Source organism: Ictalurus punctatus, chromosome 26 (genome assembly GCF_001660625.3).
Source record: "Ictalurus punctatus breed USDA103 chromosome 26, Coco_2.0, whole genome shotgun sequence".
In the NCBI taxonomy this organism is placed as follows: Eukaryota; Metazoa; Chordata; class Actinopteri; order Siluriformes; family Ictaluridae; genus Ictalurus; species Ictalurus punctatus.
The window spans coordinates 16,567,122-16,586,992 of record NC_030441.2 but is presented as its reverse complement, the minus strand read 5'-3'; the positions used below and the strand labels follow the sequence as shown (position 1 = coordinate 16,586,992).

At 44.7% G+C, this 19,871-nt stretch overlaps 2 protein-coding genes across 4 annotated transcripts in view; both read left to right on the top strand.

Annotated features, from left to right (window-relative positions):
* Positions 1-14,530, top strand: part of pibf1 (progesterone immunomodulatory binding factor 1) — a 34,191-nt gene extending 19,661 nt beyond the window's left edge. For 2 of the 3 annotated variants that reach the window (XM_017457471.3, XM_017457472.3), the window contains exons 12-18: positions 662-812; positions 3,291-3,381; positions 3,484-3,586; positions 7,756-7,886; positions 9,870-9,954; positions 12,419-12,583; positions 13,721-14,530. In XM_017457471.3, coding sequence (XP_017312960.1) covers positions 662-812; positions 3,291-3,381; positions 3,484-3,586; positions 7,756-7,886; positions 9,870-9,954; positions 12,419-12,583; positions 13,721-13,774 — 780 coding nt within the window. In that variant the 3' untranslated portion in view covers positions 13,775-14,530. Of the gene's footprint in view, positions 1-661; positions 813-3,290; positions 3,382-3,483; positions 3,587-4,767; positions 4,947-7,755; positions 7,887-9,869; positions 9,955-12,418; positions 12,584-13,720 lie in introns of those variants that run through there. The other variant, XM_017457473.3, reaches the window with a different exon arrangement.
* Positions 14,531-16,195: 1,665 nt separating this feature from the next.
* klf5a (Kruppel-like factor 5a) overlaps positions 16,196-19,871 on the top strand; it is an 8,768-nt gene continuing 5,092 nt past the window's right edge. The window contains exons 1-3 of the mRNA XM_017458214.3: positions 16,196-16,745; positions 18,220-19,093; positions 19,830-19,871. The exon at positions 19,830-19,871 is cut by the window's right edge and continues 18 nt beyond it. Coding sequence (XP_017313703.1) covers positions 16,629-16,745; positions 18,220-19,093; positions 19,830-19,871 — 1,033 coding nt within the window. The 5' untranslated portion in view covers positions 16,196-16,628. The remainder of the gene's footprint in view (positions 16,746-18,219; positions 19,094-19,829) is intronic.

Genomic DNA, 19,871 nt, shown 5'->3' with positions numbered 1-19,871 from the left:
CTTATCCAGAGCGACTTACGTGCATTTTATTTATACAACTGAGCAGTGGAGGGTTAAGGGCCTTGCTCAAGGGCCAAGCAGTGGCAGCTTGGCGGTGCTGGGGTTTGAACTCATGACCTTCTGGTCAGAAGTCTTAACCACTGCGCTACGACTGCCCATCTCCAAACAAAAACTGTTTTGTTTGGGTTTTGTTTTCCTCGCACAAAGCAAGGCAGGACAAAACCTCGTCCTTATCCTAGAGCATGCGTGTACATTAGCGTATAGAGGAAATGAAACCTGAACAAAAGTCATGTGATCCTCCATCACCTACCTAAGAGCTAACGCTGCATTCGAATGACCTCAGAGCTTCCTGACATCATTTTTCAACGTCTCAAGTAAAAATTGGCGGAACACGGTGAGATCGATATGACAGGATGTCTGTCTGTAGATTGCGCTAAAACAAATATTCGTACTATTTAAAGGTATGTCGTGTGAATGGCCGTCACTTGCTGTACTAGGTGCTGAGGAAATCTAGTTCCCGAGTAGGAACCGAATCATTTCTTTAATCCGGAGGTCGGAAATGACGCCGTTACGGCCTTTACGTCGAATGCAGCGTAAATAGCTAAAAACGTTTCGACCCCGCCTCCGCAGAACCGTCTGAATCGGCGTCTTTCTGTCTCAGGTTGTAACCAAGGAGTTCTACGCGCTCCAGTCGTCGTCCGAGAAACGCATCACGGAACTGCAATCCCAGAATGCCGAGCAGCAGGTGAGGTTGGAGACCTACGAGACGCTGGAGAAGGAGCTGGATGACGTCACCATGCAGGCAGCAGAGAGTGAGACGAATTTACCAGCTGATCTAGGAATCAGCTTTCCACTTATTTATTTATTTTTCTTTCCTGTAGGCGTAAATGAAGCGTCCAAGTTTGTTTTTGTTTTTTTTGTTTTTAAATGAGTTAACATTTATTTATTTATTTATTTATTTATTTATTTATTTATTTATTTAACGCTAGAAGTTTCACGTTGGTTAACGGTTTCCTACGTTACCCACAATGCCGTTTGACTACCTGCTGATGCCTGTGGGATTGAGTCCTCGGATTCACCTCTACCTGAAGAGAGAGAGAGTGCTTTAGTGCTTCAGTCTCTCCAGCTCTCGCGCCTCCTCATCTCAAACAGATCAGCTTCTAAAGCGTTCATGCGAACACCGTCGTTCGTCCCATCACGCTCGTGACCCCATAGATCTCCAACTAGCCTAACCGGAATAGCAAAAATATAGCACCAACGCATCTCAGATATTTTCATATTAATGGGTTTTCAGGGTGTTTTCCTTTTAAGCATGATGTATGCTTCATTAGAACAGCACGCTTGTGAGAAAACCCCCGAGCTTTCCTAGTGCTTCAGAACAGTAGCTAGATCTTAGCTGTCCAGTCAGAGGTGGGAGTGTGCGGTAAACAACCTTGCGTGATGTGCACAAAGTCAACGTTTTGTTTTCACCCGCTCGAATTATAAAGGTCATTCATCGCCGTAGCCGCCGTGGCGGCTTAAGAGGAACTGCATACGAACTCACGTCGGATAAAGGGAAGCGTTTAACATTTATTTGAAAATCAGGTCACGAGAGTACGATTTGAAACAGAAGACACGGATGACTCGTTTCAAACTCGTCCCGTGTTACGATTGAAATCTGAAGGGCCGGCGTACTTTAAAAACGCAGTGAGCGGTTACAGATTAATCTCGGGTCTGCTCTGACTCGAAAGAGAAAAGCAGGTCTGAGAACCGACTTGTGAAATTATTTTATAGCTTAAATGACCGGGTAGCAAGGATGAACATGAGGAATAACTTGTTTTGTTTTTTTTAAGACTTCAGTGTATGCGAGTCCCTGTACTGAGTAATAAAAAGAATAAAAGCGGTTTACTCTGAAATAATTTACAGTCCCCTGTGGAGGTTGTTGGTGATGTCAATGACTGTTGTTTTTGGGTTTCCCTTCACAGCTTTCATAATGTTTCTGTCATCAGCTGCTGCTGCTGTTTTCCTTGTCCGACCCATTCGGTGTCTGTTGCGCAGTCTTTTTCATGACAGTCCAAGTTGTTGTACTGGCTATGCCCGATGTTTCTGCAATGCCTCTGAATCAAAGCTTCAAAATGGCTTGCTTTTCTCCCATAGGCAGCTCTCTGGTCTTCATGTTGGCTTACCCATTTTTTTTTTTCTTTTTTTTTTTTTTTCTCTTTCCCCTTTTTTCTTTTTAAAACACCATCACAGGTGAAACTGTTCAGAGCTATTTGTTGTGTAAACAATCAAACGAACAGGACACACCCGGGTAACAAGAAACTCCCGTCAGTCTCCTGTTCCAATATTTTTGCTCGCCTACAAATTGGTCTGAAAACGTGCCACGTTTTATGTCGTCTCACACGTCTACATATAAATACCGGGAAATAAAATCTGAAATTCTAAACTCTCTTCTCATATTCATACATCTTTGGATCTCAAACCCTCAAAAATGTCTTCAGTCTACAGCAAAAAAAAACAAAAAAACAACCGACTCGGCCTCGCCGTTCCAGTAGTTTCGGAGCGGACTGTATAGCAGGACTCCGAGGGCAGCTGAATAAACGTCGTCAAGATGTGTTCCTTGATAAAGATCATTTAAAACCCTTACGCTCTAAAGAAAGAGATTTATATGAGAGAAAGTCTTACAAGACGACGTATACGGTTTTATCCGAGTTTCTCAAACTTTTTCCGGTTTCTTATTCTTTGTGAAAAGTTTATTTATTTTTTTCTTTCGGTATCGTCGTGCGCTCAAACGAGCTGCACTGCTATCACTCGAGCACAGATTCTTCTCCACATGGAAGAATTGTACAGATTTAGACGTTAATTTGATCGAAGAATTAGTGCTTCGCTGCCCTTAGGATTTCCGTGGAGACGTGTTCGATACGTCTTCGATACGTGTTTGATCGTATCGTTCCGTCCCGTACAGATATGGTGGATAGAGATTATGTTGTGGGGGGGGGACCCCCACTGGAGTTCTCCTTTTTTCTTGTTATTTCTGCCTATCGCACCGTGTTTTACGACTTGACTAACGAACGCACGTTTTTGCTTTCAACGCCGTTCGTTCCAGAGTTCATTAACTTACTTTGGCTCTGCTTTGTTTTGAAAACTTCTGTACGTTCTAAGCGGGAGAGAGAGAGAGAGAATATTTTATGAGCCTAGTTAGACTCTCCCCTTTGGTCCTGATGGTGGGTGGTCTGAGAGGCATCCAAACACGTTAAGTTGCACACGTTAGGGTTTTTTTTTTTTTCTTCTTCCCCCTCCGTGTTTTATAGTGGAAAACCAGGATGAAGCCGAGAGGGTGCTGTTTTCATACGGTTATGGAGCGAACGTGCCGACCACGGCCAAGAGGAGGCTGAAGCAGAGGTGAGAGTAGAGGTCGAGTGTCTTGACGGCGATTTAGACTGCTGTTAAAGATGAACGATGCTTGAAAAAGTCACGTGTGTGTGTGTGTGTGTGTGTTTACAGCGTTCATCTGGCACGAAGGGTTCTACAGTTAGAGAAGCAAAATACTCTGCTAAGGAGAGACCTGGAGAGAAGCACCGCCCACGCAGGGCAGATCTCAGAAGAAGTATTATGCTCTCAAACCCATTCTCAAACACTTACGCTCTTAGTCATACATCACCGCACAGAGATGACAACATAAGCTCCAAACAACAGAATTCATCTTCACGCCCAACCACAAATATAAACACACGTTTTTTGTTTTTTTTTTCCTCTCTCTCATTTAGCCTGATCGCTCCGAGGAAAGCGCTATCCGCCCTCTTCCGCATACATGAGCTCGCATGACCCAAACAATTGGCGAGCGACTCTGCGATTGTCACCTTACCACTATTTTTTAAATTTTATTCTTGCCTTTTTTTAATTCTTTTTTTTAAAATCCGTATAGATAAAAACGACAAATCGGTATACATCAGTTCTGTGTTAAAAGCCGTCCAATCGGAGGAGCGATAGTCAATGGAAAAAGCACAGCCAAGCAACAAAAAAAAATGCTCACTGAGACTCAGAGTTCAGGAAGCGAGTGTTGTTCTAACATCACGTAGATCACTGCAGGCTTAACCTGAAGGGTCGTTCATTCTTTCTTTCTGTCATTCGCGAGTAGTGGAAACACGTTTCTGATCTACAGTGGCGAAGAATGTGCCAATATTTACACACCATCACTTTTCCCCGACAGCTACCGTTCTTATCCTTCAACACAAACGTAGTCTCGTCGTAGCCTACTCAAACGGCGAGCTGCTAATCTTAACGGCAGGCCGGATTATCGAGGCGCGGTCAGGCCTGTCGCGATCTAATTTTGAACTTTTTTTTTTTTTTTTTTTTTTTTTAAACGATGGCAGATTTTGGCAAGTTTCCACTAACCGACTCACTTCGGTTTCAGTCTTAACGTCCCCCGAGCACACGGACAAGCCGTGCGAACGCCTCCGCTTGCTACATCCGTGCAGAAACTCCCCAGAGTTTACAGAGGCTCTCGAAACTTGGGAATGAGTCACAGATGTTGCAGTAGATTTCCAGCGAGCCTCATTGATTGCGTCTGTGCGCCGGGTTTCAAACGCGCTGTCGAGGATTAGATCGGTACAGGACACCGAGTAAACGTTTTTGTTTCGGGATCGGGTTGCATAGAAGACGGCGTGTTATCCACGGGAAAAAAAAAAAGATGATTTATTTAATGATGAGCACTGATTATATGGATAAGGAAGTCGAGTAATTGTAGTGCTTGTAAAGCGCTGTATTGTTCTCTGCTACTTTTTTAAGGCCTCAGGATACTTAATGCAGAGACGACATATGCGAGTGTTGTTCGAAGACGAAACCATTCGATTCCGAAACCGTTCAATTGGGCGGCCGAGGCTCGGGTGGAGCGGGTGGTCCACTAATCGTAGGGTTGGCGGTTCGATTCCCGTCCCACGTGACTCCACATGCTGAAGTGTCCTTGGGTAAGACACTGAACCCCAAGTTGCTCCCGATGGCAAGTTAGCGCCTTGCATGGCAGCTCTGTGTGTGTGTGTGTGTGTGTGTGTGTGGGTGTGTGTGTGTGGGTGAATGAGAACCAGTGTAAAGCACCTTGGAAGCACTAAGGTAAAAAAACGCGCAGAACAATTTCACAAGCATACAAGCTCACGTGCTTTCCGCAGCTGCGTACTGATCCCGTACAACCCCTCCAGTACTGCAGGTGGCGCTGTCAAAATTTCACAACGTATTATTTACAATTACATAAAGAGATGAGTTTAGCGTGCAGTGGTGGCTCAGTGGTTAAAGGCTCTGGGTTACTGATCAGGAGTTCAAGCCCCAGCAATGCCAAGCTACCACTGTCGGGCCCTTGAGCAAAGCCCTTAACCCTCCGTTGCTCAGGTGTATAAATGAGATAAACGTAAGTCGCTCTGGATAAGGGCGTCGGCCAATAAATTCCGTATATATAAACGTGCTTGTGACACTTACACGATAGTTGCATACGAATCAGCTTGGACACGCTAATCCGTAATGACCGATCACGGGCTCGGTCACGTAGTGTATTTCACTACGATCCACGATCGAGCCCAGCCTTCACACGGCGACGTTTTGCTCCACAGCAGCGGCGTATCATTCGTGAAAGCTTAACGTTTGGAATATCTTTTTAGGAGTTGAGGAATCGGTTTAACGATTTTAAAGCGTTTAAATTGGAACGAGATCTTCATATTGATCTGTCCGAGTAGCCCCGTTTGAGTTTCAGCTCCCGCTGCTGACGTTCCGTTTTGTTTTTGTTTTCAGCTGCCCGATCAGCACTGCTTTAAACCCTCACACACAGCGCGATGTGCCCTCTCCTTCTCCCTAGCTCTCGCTGTTCTTTCACTTGTGCGCTCTCTCCTTTCGCCTACCGACTTCTCTGTTTCTACCTACTTTTCTCGCACATTCTTTGCCTCCTTTCTCTTTCTCGCCTTTCTCATTTTCATTTCTCATGCCGTATCTTCCTCCGTCCGTCCCTCTCTCGCCTTCCTTGCTTCCTTTCGTCGCTTTCAGCTCCTTGCGCTTGAGAACACTTTACCAGACGTAGAGTGAAGTGTAAACACTGAAATGTAATCTTTTTTTATTTATTATTATTATTATTATTATTATTCACGTAGGGAATAGTCACGTGATATGGAGTTTTATTAAAGCAGATCAGGACCAGTTGTTTTCTTTCGAGCAGTGACCTAAGTGTTTGTGGTGGAAATTCAGCACAGAGCCAGCTCACACAACTGAGAGAGTCCTGTGCTGCTTCAAGCACTCGATTTGTTCCCATAAGCACTAAAGAAACTCCATCGCTGATACTTGTTGAGGAATCTGAAGTGCTTTGATCCATGGTATCGCTGACATTCATTCTCCCTCGTGGCTCCATGCCCTGTCGAGGAGTCGCCCAGAGTCAAACTTGGACCAGGAACTGACACAAGTCTGCACTTGTTCCCTCTCTGTCCTACAGCGGTGCGTGATACGCCGAGTTCGCACTGTTCCCTACATTCAAAGCTAATTCCAGCTTTAAATCAGGTAGACGCCGTTCTTTTCCCGACACGCTTAAAACATAATTATAGATCGTAGCCGGACTATTCGGCGTTGTCGTTTCAGATGTTCGGACACACTAGGATACGTCGCGAATAGCTCGCAGGGACGAAGAGTTAATTGCTTCTTTTAATTTAAAGCCTGTAGTGAAAGACTGTTGGCTGTCTGCTCATCTCCCTCAGACTTGACACGTGAGAACCGGCGGTGCCTAAAGGGAAGTACTTCAGACATGCTCGACGTGTTCCCCTGGCTACGGCGACGTGTTGCGTTTTTTTGCGCTCCTCACGTTTGATCACACGTGTCGTTTCGCATCGTCACGGGATCACGGCAAATCAGGTGCCGTCTCTTAGATTAGTGTCCGGGTGATGGGAGGAGCCAGTGACCGACGTCGAACTGCCCTTTCATCCGTGGGATTGTTTTTGTATTCGTTCACCGAACGAAACGAAGCGCCACGTGTCACCCGGGCCGATTAAACCCCACCTTCCGAGGCATCCGTGTATCTAATGAAGGGGTTTCTAATACCCTTTGCGTCTCGATGGATCCGTTTAACACTGCCTGATGAAGGAGGAAGTTAAGTAGCCGTCCTCGTCGAACGTTCCGAGACAGTCGCGATGAGATAAATGGGATAAATGGGGTTCGATTTTTATACCGTTTAACGAAATCGTCTCGCACGGAGCGTGCGTTACGTTTTTTACGACCGCGAATCAGTACCACGTACCGTTCAAACTCTGTTTTGAGGCACTTTTCCGAGTGAGAATTTAGTGACCCGTCGACCTATCTTGGTTTTCTGCTGTTGTAGCCCATCTGCTTCATGTTTCCGTCACGTCTTGTGTCCTGAGATGCTTTTCTGCTCACCACGCTTGTAAAGAGTGGTTATTTATGTTATCTTAGCCTTCCTGTCAGCTCAGTCAGACCCAGTCTGGTCCTTCACACCTGACCCGTCCCATCAGCAAGATGTTCCTGCTTGCAGAACCTCCGCTCACTGGACGTGTATTTGTTTTCACACCATTCTGTGTAAACTCTAGAGACTGTTGTGGGGGAAAATCCCAGGAGATCAGCAGTTTCTGAAATACCCCCCCACCCCCACCCCCGATGTTTGATTGCAGCTTTTGGACCTGCAACTGCATGATTTAACGCATTGTCCTGCTGCCATATGATTGGCTGATTTGGATGGTTCTTCTTCTTTCCTTCTCTCACTCTAACTTTTTTACTCGCACCTTTTGTCTGTTTCAGCTGCAAGCAGCCAATCAGCTTCTTCAGCAGGCTCAGCAGCCGTACAGTTACCTCATCGAGACGGTTCGCCAGCGGGACGCGCAGATCCAGTCGCTCAAAGAGCGCCTCTCGCAGCTGGATGAGGAAGCGAGGTGCGTATTCAGAGCAGTAGTCCAGATTTCAGTTGGGGAAAGGAACACGCCCTCTTTTGTTGTGGAGAGAAAGCCGTTTGACATGTTTTAACATTTGCACAGGGTCACCTCATTTCAAACAGTTCAAGTGCTAAAAGGGATTTCTCTGTTTTTGCACGAGCATCAGACCGAGCACTAAATGGATACAGATACAGATACGCTGACCCGATAGCATCAACGCAGACACAGATAGTGTCATACTTAGCACTGAAAAATGCAGGAAGTCATTACTGTGGGTAATTTCAATTCATGAAAGTGAGTTTCATCCCGGCTCGAACTGAGCGCTCTGTATAACCCCGATATCACATCACCGGCTCATGAATATTCGAACGCTAAATCGTCGAGGTAGTTAAATGCACAGCTACTGTTGGTGATAAAAATGCTTTCGATACAGATCCTGTGAAGAGAGAGATCATGAGATTCAAGAGACTAACGTCAAGGTAGATCGACACTGTAGATGAGTCCTTACACGCAGGCAAGTTCTTCTCTGGAATTTTTTTTCCGCCGCTTAATAGCAGCGTGATGCAAGCTAGGTATTTTGTCACACATGAGAGTAAACTCTTTGTCTTCAAGGGACAACTATTCGTACTCAGGAATTCACAAAGCTGTCAATTACTCTAAGATGCTAATTAATGTTTGCTGGTAATTGTCATGACATTATCTTGAAAACAAACTTCTTCAGAGTTTCTTCAGAAGTCCTAGTATGCAAATAAAGGTAGGTGGATCGTCGCATGTGTTGCCCTTTTAACATGTCTTCCTGGAGGCTAGAGGATTAAAAAGAAGAAGGAAAAAAAGCAACAGTGCTTGTTCCCCTCGAACATCCCTGAGGGGTTGTTTCTGGCTTGTCACAAAGCCATGTTTACCTCAGCACTATGTTTTTACTGACCTGTAACCAGCGTGCCCTTTGACCCAAATCTCAAGCTTGATTACTTTGAAAAACGAAAAAGTGCTTGTGAAATACTTGTTTGTAGCACCCCAAGGTGTATCTGCGTTTCTGCTTTACTTATTGACTAATGATTTAGTGGGATTGTCACTGACAGAGCATTAAAAAGCAATTATTACACACCTGCACCTGTCTAGGCTGATTGGGTTGAAGGTTCTGCGGAAAGAAATACGAGAAAACCACGAGGGACAAATATGATCTCATACTTAGTTTTTATCGGAAATGCTAGAATCCTATTCACGTAGTCTGTGTAATACTCGCTGCACGATGAAGTTCCTCCCGGTTAATTTGGATGCATTCCTCCGTAAACTGAAAGACCGATTGTCTCCGTAGACTTCTGAATTCATTTCGATGCTACCATCATGAGTTACATCATCGATTAGAGATTAGTGAGAATGTTCCAGAAGCAACCATGCAAGCCCAAGCTGAGACACTACCTCCACCATGTTTCACAGATCAGCTCGTATGTTTCGGATCATGAGCAGATCCTTTCTTCCTCCACACTTCGGTAGAGGTTCATCTTTCTGGCTTATCTCTGTATTTCTTTGCGAATTCCAATCGGGCTTTCTGATGAACGGTTTGCATCTCGTGGTATGGCTTCTGTATTTCTGCTCTCCAAGTCTTCTTCGAACGGTGGATTGTGAGACCTTCACGCCTGTCCTGTGGAGCTTGTTGGTGATGTCACTGGCTGTTGTTCTTGGGTTTTCTTCATAACTCTCACAGTGTCATCAGCAGGGAAGGGATGGGGGGGGGTGCGCTAAAAATAAATGTGCGCTATAAATAAATTGAATCGAGTTATTTCATGTCCGTTAGTCTATTTAGTGCTTTTTCCACCAGATGTTACAGTACTTTAGCTATCATGTGGATCAATCTCGACATGTAAAGCAATAGGGAGTTTGCTGTTTTAGCGTAGACTCGATGATTCTGTTGTACTGGGTTGTGTTTTTTTTGTAATTGTATTGGAATTTAACGACAATACTGCTTTTGATTTCTTTCCACAGTGCAATGAAGAAAGAAAGGGCATCTCTGCTGCAGGTGAAAAACAACATGGCTGCCGATCTGGAGCGGCTCCTGAGCCACAGAGAGGTAACTGCTGACTCCGCCGAGGTAACACCACCTCAGGGAGGTGTTGTCTTGTAATTTGGTACGAGCCACCGATCTAGGTCAAATTAAGGATTTGTTCGGGGTTCAGTATAGGTCAGTAAAAAGAGAAAAGAACCATTTTGAGATTGAGGTGCGTGTGAGACACCACTATTGGAGGTGCCCAGAGTGTTTCAATGGAACTTGCTGCCCAATTGTATACGTACACACACACACACACACACACACACGTGCACACACACATACGCAGTTGCCTCTGGGTGTTCCCTCTTTGTTGTACAGACACTGTGGGCTGGCATGCAAAATGCCAGTCACACACTAGTGACTTCAGGCCTCTGCTCGAACAAGTCATTCTCTTTCACAACATCACATTGGTGCTTAATTAACGAGATCTGGCACTGGGCTGCATGATGCCTATGCATCATAGTTGAACAGCTTGCCCAACAGCACTTGCCTTCATAAGAAATGTTTTTTTTTAATGTCGCCATTATTTGCACGCAAATGACCGTAGAACATTTCCCTTTATTTATTTATTTATTTATTTATTTTTGTATGCCAAACTCGAGCAGCATGACAGGAATTTCCAGTTAACAGGTTCTCATGAATCCGTCCCGTGTAATCGCTCTGATTCGGATCCAATCGTTTTCGTCACGCTGCGTGCGAATACAAGACTTAAGACGAAGTAGTAGTAGTAATAATTACAATAATAATAATAATAATAATAATACAAAATTCAACTGTGCTCGTTTTTCATTCGCTACTGAGCCTAATTCGCTCGCCACGGAACCTACGCCAAGCCTAAGAAAGAAGCTCGTAACACATTTGTGAAATTTGGAGCTATTTTGAACCAAACATTCCCCTCCCACCAGCACGGCCACTGCTGCTGCTGGCGCGGCCTTTGCAGAGTGCACAACTTCCAGTGGCATGTTGGCATAAAGCACGCAGTCCTCGCGGACAGCTGCTCGCTCGCACAGCGCTTTAACATGCCAGCGCATATGGTGGCTGAGTGATAAATAGAAATATTAAATGACCCCTGACATGCACACAACCGGGCACATCTATATTCATCACCGAAGGGTGCTGGATGTTCTGTTCGTGAAGAAATAGCGTACGGCGGAAACGTAGTAGAGAGTCCGTCCCACGTCCTGCGGTTTTAAAGTCGGATTGTTTTCACCTTTTATGTAATACCTCATCAATGTCACTTTAGTTTTAATACGCAGTCGATATGAGAGACATTTTGGCATCTTTGAGAGAGAGAGAGAGAGAGAGAGCGAGAGCGAGTGAGCGAGGGCAGGGTGGGGGGGAAGAGAGAGCCTTGTTTCAGCTCTGATTTCCATGTGGTTTGGAAGCATTACACTGAAACATGTCACAACATCGAGTTGATTCCATTCTCTGTTATATCGTTTGATTGATGTATACAAATCGTGCAAGGACAAGAAATCACCATGACCGGATGAACAAAGTAGCACAGTGTGTCGTTATTGTTTTTTCTGTTTTCCGAGCCAGGCAATGCCAGCATTGTTCAACGCAGCTACAGAAAACTGAAGTGACGGTGTTTTATTTATGTTCACGATATGTCTGGGAAATACTGTAGAGCATTGAAGAAGCAAATCAACTATGAACAAAAGTCTAAAACGCACGTGAAGATGTGAGCTGTGGAGTACGGAGTAAAAACTTTGATAAACAAAGGACATTTTTATCGTGTTTGTTTTTAGCTAACAGTAGGTGTGTGGTGAGGCGGTCTGGGAAAAACCATCGGATGGCGCTCGTGTCTGAATTCTGGGGAAAAAAAATTCTTTTAAAAATGACCCAAATCAGATTTTTCTGCAAATAATATACTTTAACACCATTACGGACCGTTACGCCGTATTGCACCTGTAGAAATAACCCCAGGTGATGTACTATAATCCCATCCCCGTCGATATGCTGGTAAAAAATTCCAGGAAAAGACGTTTTTCGCTTTTTCTTTCTATCGAAACCAACAGTCCGAGTTTAAAAACGCAGAACGATAAAATGTAGATGATGTTTCGAGGGACATCTCGGTGAAGCAACGCGATGAACACACACCTACCCCTTATCCTGAGCGACTCGATCGTTAGTGCGACAGATGTCCTCCGGCAACATCACATCCAGAAAACGTTTACTTCTACTACTAGAAAGTCTCTAGATTGGACATTTGTATATAGTGGAATATTCGATCCGTACCGGATCTCGATTTGTCCCCTTTTAAAATGTGCAACGTTAACCAGTGTTGAATATTAAACTTCCTGACTGTGCGCTCACTCGTACAGCAGTAGAGATCCGGAAGGTTTACCATGGAAATCAGTCAACTACTTACACACATTAAATTCTCTGTAACTTCACTGTCGATCATCTCGGTCGAGCCGCAAGCCGAGTTCAAGTCTGCCTCACTGACGGATCCGCCGGTTTGCGTGCGTCTTCCTCATAGGAGCTGTCTGCCATGAAGCAGGTGCTGGTCAGCATGCGCTCACGGCAGAACCGAGAGCCGGAACCGGAGCTCAGCAGCGGCAGGGAAGTGGAACGGCGGCCCAGAGAAATCGGCAGAACCGCAGACGGGGAGCAGAACCAGCTCCGACCCAAACCTACGGTGTTTGTGAGTGCACACAAGCTCCATATAACAAACAGTAATATTCACATGAGCACAAAATGGCTTCCTGCTACAAGTCCTGTGTATCTCAGTATGGACAGATGGAGTCTGTTCTAGATTATATCATCAAAAAAAATATATACGACACACAAGATACACAATTTGTGCTGTTTTTAATTGTAACGTGGATGGTTACTTTTTAAAACGGTGCTGTCGAAAGCTGATTGGTCAGAAGGTCTTGGGTAAGGTTTATATTGACGCAGCTGTTCGTATACGTTACTGTTTCTATAGTAACAACTTGCATCGAGAGTTCAATGACCGACACGTTAGACGAACGTATAAAAATAAAAAATAAAACGACAACCCGTGTGTGATTGTCGATGTGATGAAGTTTTTGTCTATTTAACATCTTATGGAAGGAGTCTCCAGTGTCGGCGCTTGGTAACAGTCAGAGGTAAAGCTGGAACATGTGGAAAGTCTTCTGGACAGGAGTTTATGCTTTTTTCGTGACCATGACAAGCTGTGTGGTTTTGTTTTTGTGGTTTTTTTTGGTGATTTATCTTTACGGGCGAGAGAGAGAAAAAGAGAAGCTGCTGAGAGAATGACTGTTCATAGCCGATATGATGTACACGGTAATGGGAAGTTCAAAACGAAACAAAACAAAACTTCATGGTGGTAACGGTAAATCTTCCTCACACCACCCGTCATTGATTATTTTCCTGTAGCAGCATGTCTGGTTATGTACAAGTATACCGGGTTGTTTTTTTTTGTTTGTTTTTTGAGTATCATGTTGTAATAATTTATGCATGAAAGGCCTGATCATGTTCACTGTGAATATTCAGTGACTTGAGCTTCGAAACTCCGAAGGAATGCCAGAGCTAATATTAAAGTTGGCTAATAATTTGTGGTTATGATACGCTGCACTTTACTTTCAAAAACAAAACAAAAAAAACCCCCAATGTTATTCTTGTATAACCCGTGGAGCGTTTCACATCAGCTTTCGTACGCCTTCTAGTAAACCCTGTAATGGGCTTGAGGTTGTTTGCTTATGGCAGGCCAGCATTTCGTATCTTTTATGAAACCTCAATGCATCGCAAAGTTCAAAGGAACAGCGGAAAATAGCTTGCTTTCTCTCTTTCACAGACCAATAAAGAAGTTCCCGAGTGGCACAGAAAGCTCAAGGCCAAGTCCAAATGACCAGCGGAGACTTGTTTTACCAGAGGAACACAACATACAGGTTTTATTTATGGACACTGGAGTTCACTTTGTGTACAGTGAATTTTGTACTTTTTTTTTGTAAAAAAAAAAATTATAAATCTGATTTTAAATGAAAAAGAATGCATTTTTTGTTGTTGTTATTTTTATTGCTGTGGAAGTGGAATCTGTTTGGATCTGGGATTTACAGGAGCATTATTTGTGGTGTGTGTGTCGGTCGTCATGTATCACAAGGACATTTGAAGAGGCTTAAGGTGGGAAGTGTCTAGAATGTTCAGGAGAGCGCTCTTTTGTCTGTTGAGGTTCATTGTAACAGGAGTCTCCTGCCTCTTCTTTTTAATCAGGAAGGCGCTACACACAGTAATGTTTATAAATAGCCAGAGCCTTGCATACCGTAAGACTCGTCTGTCTCCTCTTCTCTCGGTCAGTAGTAGTAGTGAGAGGAGGCGATCTGTTTCAGTCCTTCTCATTCAACATCTTTGGGGGGGGTTGGATTATATGCATCATCCCATAACTTTATTACTTTTCCTTTTTATTTTTGTGTGTGTAAAATACAAGAAGTACAAGTGATTTTAAAATTTGACACTATAATCGATTGCAGTTGTCCATACAAACAAACAAAACATTTTCCTACATTGCAAGAATGTATTTATACTGCACTGGTTGTCTACTTTTTTTTTTTTTTTTTTTAAATTTGACAAATGTTTTATTAAAAAAAAAAAAAAAGTGTTCACTACATGTTTGTTTCATAGCGTTGAAATCTCTGCCCGGAAATTTGATATCAAACTCGGTTATGTGCTAAACCACATACTGTAGTACTGACTACAATCAGGGTTGCCAGGTCTCTGCAAAAATAAACAAACAAATAAAAAAAGGAAAACCGCACAAAAATATCTGAAACTAGCCGTGAAGGATTTCCAAGGCATTGGAAAACGTTCCCATTTTTGCATGGGGAAAGAGTTTATGTGCATTTCTGATTTACGACATCTACAGTATGCCTTTTTGTCATTGTCTAGTACACTATAATCACCCTCAGGGGGCAGGGAGGGACCTGCGTCTGTCTCTAATGTCTGCGTCTCAACTAATAATGAAGCTGAAACTGTATGTTACTATGGTTACAGTTGTTTATAGGAAGCGCATTAATAGAGAACGGTGACTAAAAGGACTAGAACTACCTGTACGTTACTGTTTCAGCACACACCTTCCATCCAATCAGAATTGAGTATTCAGACAGACTACGGTATAATTTTATCCAAGCAAACTAATGAACTATGTACCATTGTGACATTAAGCCCTATACTACACGCCTAGTCACTATGGCAACCTGTGATGGTGTAAGATAGTGTTTTGAGATAGATGTTTGGATGTAGGCTGGCCCATACTACGTATCTTGTAGGCGGTGGTGATAAGGGGAAAGTCATAGCTTGATACTTGGAAATAGTTTAATGATACTTAAATTATGCATCGTACATGTCGCCAGGGATTCATTTTCAGAGATGATGCAAGAGAACGTCACCCAGTTACGTATAAAAAATAAATAAAAAAATAAAAAATCCTTGCAATCCCAGTTTTTATCTGTCTTTCTATCAACCTATCAATCTATTCTATTGACTGGCTTGTTGTGTCTCGGAGGAAGCCTGTGTCAGCCTTCCAACCTCCTGTCCACAACTGCTATCCTCCACCAAGTGGTAGCTGTGGTGTGTGTATATGTGTGTGTGTGTGTGTGTGTGTGTGTGTGTGTGTATATGTATATATGTATATATACTCTAATATGTGTATGTATATGTGTATGATGTGTGTGTGTGTGTGTGTGTGTGTGTGTGTGTATATATATATATATATATATATATATATATATATATATACACTACATGTACTCTAATAACACTATCATTATATATACATATATAATTATATTAGAGCATATGCACACGTGTGCATATGCACGTGTGTATATAATAATATATATACACTCAATCTAATAACACTATCATTGTGTGTGTGTATGTGTGTGTGTGTGTATATATATATATATATATATATATATATATATATATATATATATATATATATAATTATATATTATTAGAGTATGTGTGTGTATTTATATATAATTATATATACACTGTCATTGTGTATATATACATATATAATTATAATATAAATATATACACACTCACTCTCAACACTATATATTATAAATTTACTCACTCTAATAACACATTGTGTGTGTGTGTGTATACACACTCACTCTCTAATAACACTATATTATATTATATTATAGATAGATAGATGGATCTAACGTTTTATTTGGGGAATAATGTAAAAATTTAATTAAAAAAAATTAAAAGGATGATAAAAGTACTTTAAAAATTAGATGTAATTTACGCACCCAATCAGCAGGGACACCTGATCCACTGCAGGCCGGACTACAGAAGTGTTTTATCACCATGAGCGATGTATCCTCATACCGTCCAGCCCGTCACATGCCCTGCACCGGTGAGTGTCTGTAACTGCTCCTTAGTGCACTAGTGTGAGATTTGTGTGATTTGAAACACGGGCCGCTCCGCCGAAAGCGTTTAGAGGTGTGTATCTGCTTCACTTTCCTATAATCTCGGGTCTGCCCCGCCCCGCCCATTCAGCAGCCTCATATCACCGAGGCCCTGAGACGGGAGGAGGCAGAAACCGGGATATCCGCTGCGAGCACGGGCGCGTAAACACATTCACACAAACACACGCACACTCGCGCGTGCTCTCGGTCCATGCGCCACGCACTCGTCTGTCAAGGACACGCGTGATTTTATTTTGCGGACGCCGTCCATCGTCGCGCGCCGTTATGGCAGCCACGCTCTTAACGGGACACGAGGACTTTCTGCCGCTGATGAAAGGCTTTCAGGAGGAGTCCGGTCTGTTCACCGATACCGAGAGGGGACTGGCCAACGAATACGCGCAGGTAATAATAACAATAAATAATAACAACAACAACAACAATAATAATAATAATAATCAGCACCATCTAGTCTATATTTAGTGTTTTATTGAACACTGTCTTGTATGAAAGATCAGAGGTGTGTCCTTGTCTCACGTCTGAGACGCATGTCTGCTTCCCGTGCCCTGATGCGCCCTTGTTTGTTTGTTTGTTTGTTTGTTTGTTTGTTTGTTTTAGCACCCGGGATTTCCCCGCGTGAGTGTATATACCTGTGTGTTTATGTGAGTGTGTGTTTGTGAGATGATGCGTGTCCACGGTAGTCTGTTGGTCACTGAACCACGACCAATATCTGATTCCTCCCCGCGAGGCGCCTCGCCCTCACACGTTATTCCAGGCGATCCTGGAGTGAAACTTCTCAGCAATCGTGTAAGAGAACAGCTGGACGTCTCTAGACACCCCCCCACCCCCCAAAAAAAAGAGTCCAAAAATAACCCCGTGCACTTCAGGAGCTCAGACCCGACATTCCGGGTATCACCCAGTGACCCGCAGGTTTGATTGACCATTTCCCGCTGATTGCGCTCTAATGATAATTGTCTGAGGTTTATATGGAAAAGCTGAGTGTGTGAGTAAGTGTGTGAAGGAGCGAAGCCGCCTGTTTCCGCGCGTCAGCAAAGTCTGTTTTGGGCCTGCGGTATGTATGAGCTCTGTTTTACAGTGCAGGGGGGAATGTAGCGGATACCTACTGAAGGCTGTGTGATAAATGTTTGGCTGCTGACTGCAAAAACCCGACAACCTCATCCGTCCCTCGTCATAGTTTAGGCATGATCGCAGCACGAAATGTCTCCACGCGCCGGGTTCCCTGTAGTCTGGACGATTTTCCAGTCCCGTCGGACCTTCCGCAGCTGTACACCGTTCCCGTTCGCTCGCTCATCCGGGGAGAACCGAGACGCGGCTGAGCGGTCGAGGGTTAAGCGTCTGGCTCAGAGACCCGACGGTGGCGGCGTTTAGGTTCGAACTCCAATCGGTGCGGCACCGAGCCACCACCCTGACTCCACGTCCACACGTTTTCCCTTTATTCTGGAAAAGGAGTGCTGATGTATGTATTTCTGACTATGTTACGCATCTATTTAAAAACTTTCCCTGCTGTTCTACATGCATATTTATGCCCAAGTGTTCTCTGCGTCACCTGCTACACACATAGCGCGCATTCCGGACCGCTTCTGAAATTCGACCGCGAGTCATGAGAGCAGTATATATACGCAGTAATCTGTTCATTTATAGCCAGTTCGACTAGAACGATTTACAAATCTCGGTCGGGACTACGGAGCATTATGTAAGCGCGGCTGAGGGGGAGTTTATTCTGAACGTGATTTCTGTTCCCAAGTTCCTTCGAGCTTTGCTGAAACGAGCAGCGCGTGCATTCCACCTGTCAGGAAGTCATCATTCTTTGACATGCGCTCGGAGTTTAAAGCGAGATCTCTGCTGTGTTTCTCTCCAGGCGAAGCTTGAGATGGACAAATACCTGACACCTCAGCTGCAGGATTCCCTGGCAGTCAAGAAGCAGTGCCAGGATAGCTCCTCTGTGGAGTTTTTCAGCGATGAACAAGGCTCGCCTTACAGCATCAACATGAACGTGTACCTACCTGACATCGCCTACCTGCGCGGCAGCCTGTGCCGCCCGCCGCCGCGGCCCTCCGTCCCCGGCCAGGTGAAAAGCAAACCGGTGAGCTCGACCTTCTCTTCAGCTCCAGACTGTTCCGTCCCTCCTACTCTTCCCGATTTCACGACCATCTTCAGCTCGGCCTCGGCGCCGTGCGCTAACATGGATGCGGGTGACGCTTCAAACGGCGTGTTCATCAAGCAAGAGATGCCCTCTTTCGAGCTTCCGCAGGACGGCCATCTGTTCCAGCTGCTCAGCTCTGACCTCGACGTTCCCATTCAGGCCGTTTCGGACTCTCACGCTCATGCCATGTCGTCAGAGGTGCACACCTTCCACGACCTGCACTTAGCAGCCACACAGACTGCCAACAAGCCGTACTGCGCCATGCCCACTCCTGCGTACCCGCTCGCACCCTCGGGTCACTTCGCCCACAGCCACACGCAGGTCAAAGCGCCCTATCTTCCTCCCTCGCCGCCAACCTCCGAGCCGGGCAGCCCGGACCGGCAGAAAGAGCTGCTGCACAACCTGACGCCACCGCCATCTTACGCCGCCACCATCGCGTCCAAAATGGCCGTCCACATGCCCGCTCATCAAGCGCCCGCATCCACACGAGCGCCCGCGACCACCAGCGCCGGGGTCATGCCTGTCCGATACAACCGCAGGACGAATCCTGACCTCGAGAAGAGGCGGATACACCACTGTGACTTCCCAGGTATGGAGAAACAGTACTTCATTCACAACATGGTTGTACCTTGACTTTTAAGACATTTGACATTTTCTAGAACAACAAAAAAGGCAGTCGCTCTGCTTATAAACAGTCAGACAGTTTGAACGGTTTTCAGGTTTGCAAAATCATCGACTCGGAGATACCATCCACTACAATCCTTCACTCACGGAGTGTTCTGTTTAGGAGCTGTTTCACATTCAGGTGTAGGTTTATAAATCACACCGATCGCCCTTCCACTCTCCTGCCTTTCCCCGAGCACTCTCTTCCCCTTTCTCTTGCGCTTCCTTACCGAGACCGATGCACTGTTGAATAATTCAGGCCCGGGCCAAAGCCTTTTAACCAGGCCTCTGAATTAATGCGAGGGAGCTGACGTCACCCCCCCCCTCCCCCCCCCCCCCCCCGATTGTTATTGAATCCTGTTGCATCAAATTGACCGACCAGATTGTAAAACAGGCAAGCCTCATGACACCATTAATAGTGCATTTACGCTAAGCAGTTCATCTGAAACGCCACGCTCCGCCATTTAGAAGCCATCACCGCTTCACTGAACGGGAGGAGGGGGAGGTTTTACAGCTAACAAGATGAGATTGGTTTTAGCTTCTCAAATGGAATGGAAACATTACCGAAGCCAAAGAAAATCTTCCCACTTAGTTTCCGTTCGACTTTACTGTTCTGCCCTCTTTGTTAATTTCCTTCATTCACCGCCGTGTTTTTGTTACAGGTTGCAAGAAGGTTTACACCAAGTCCTCGCATCTGAAAGCTC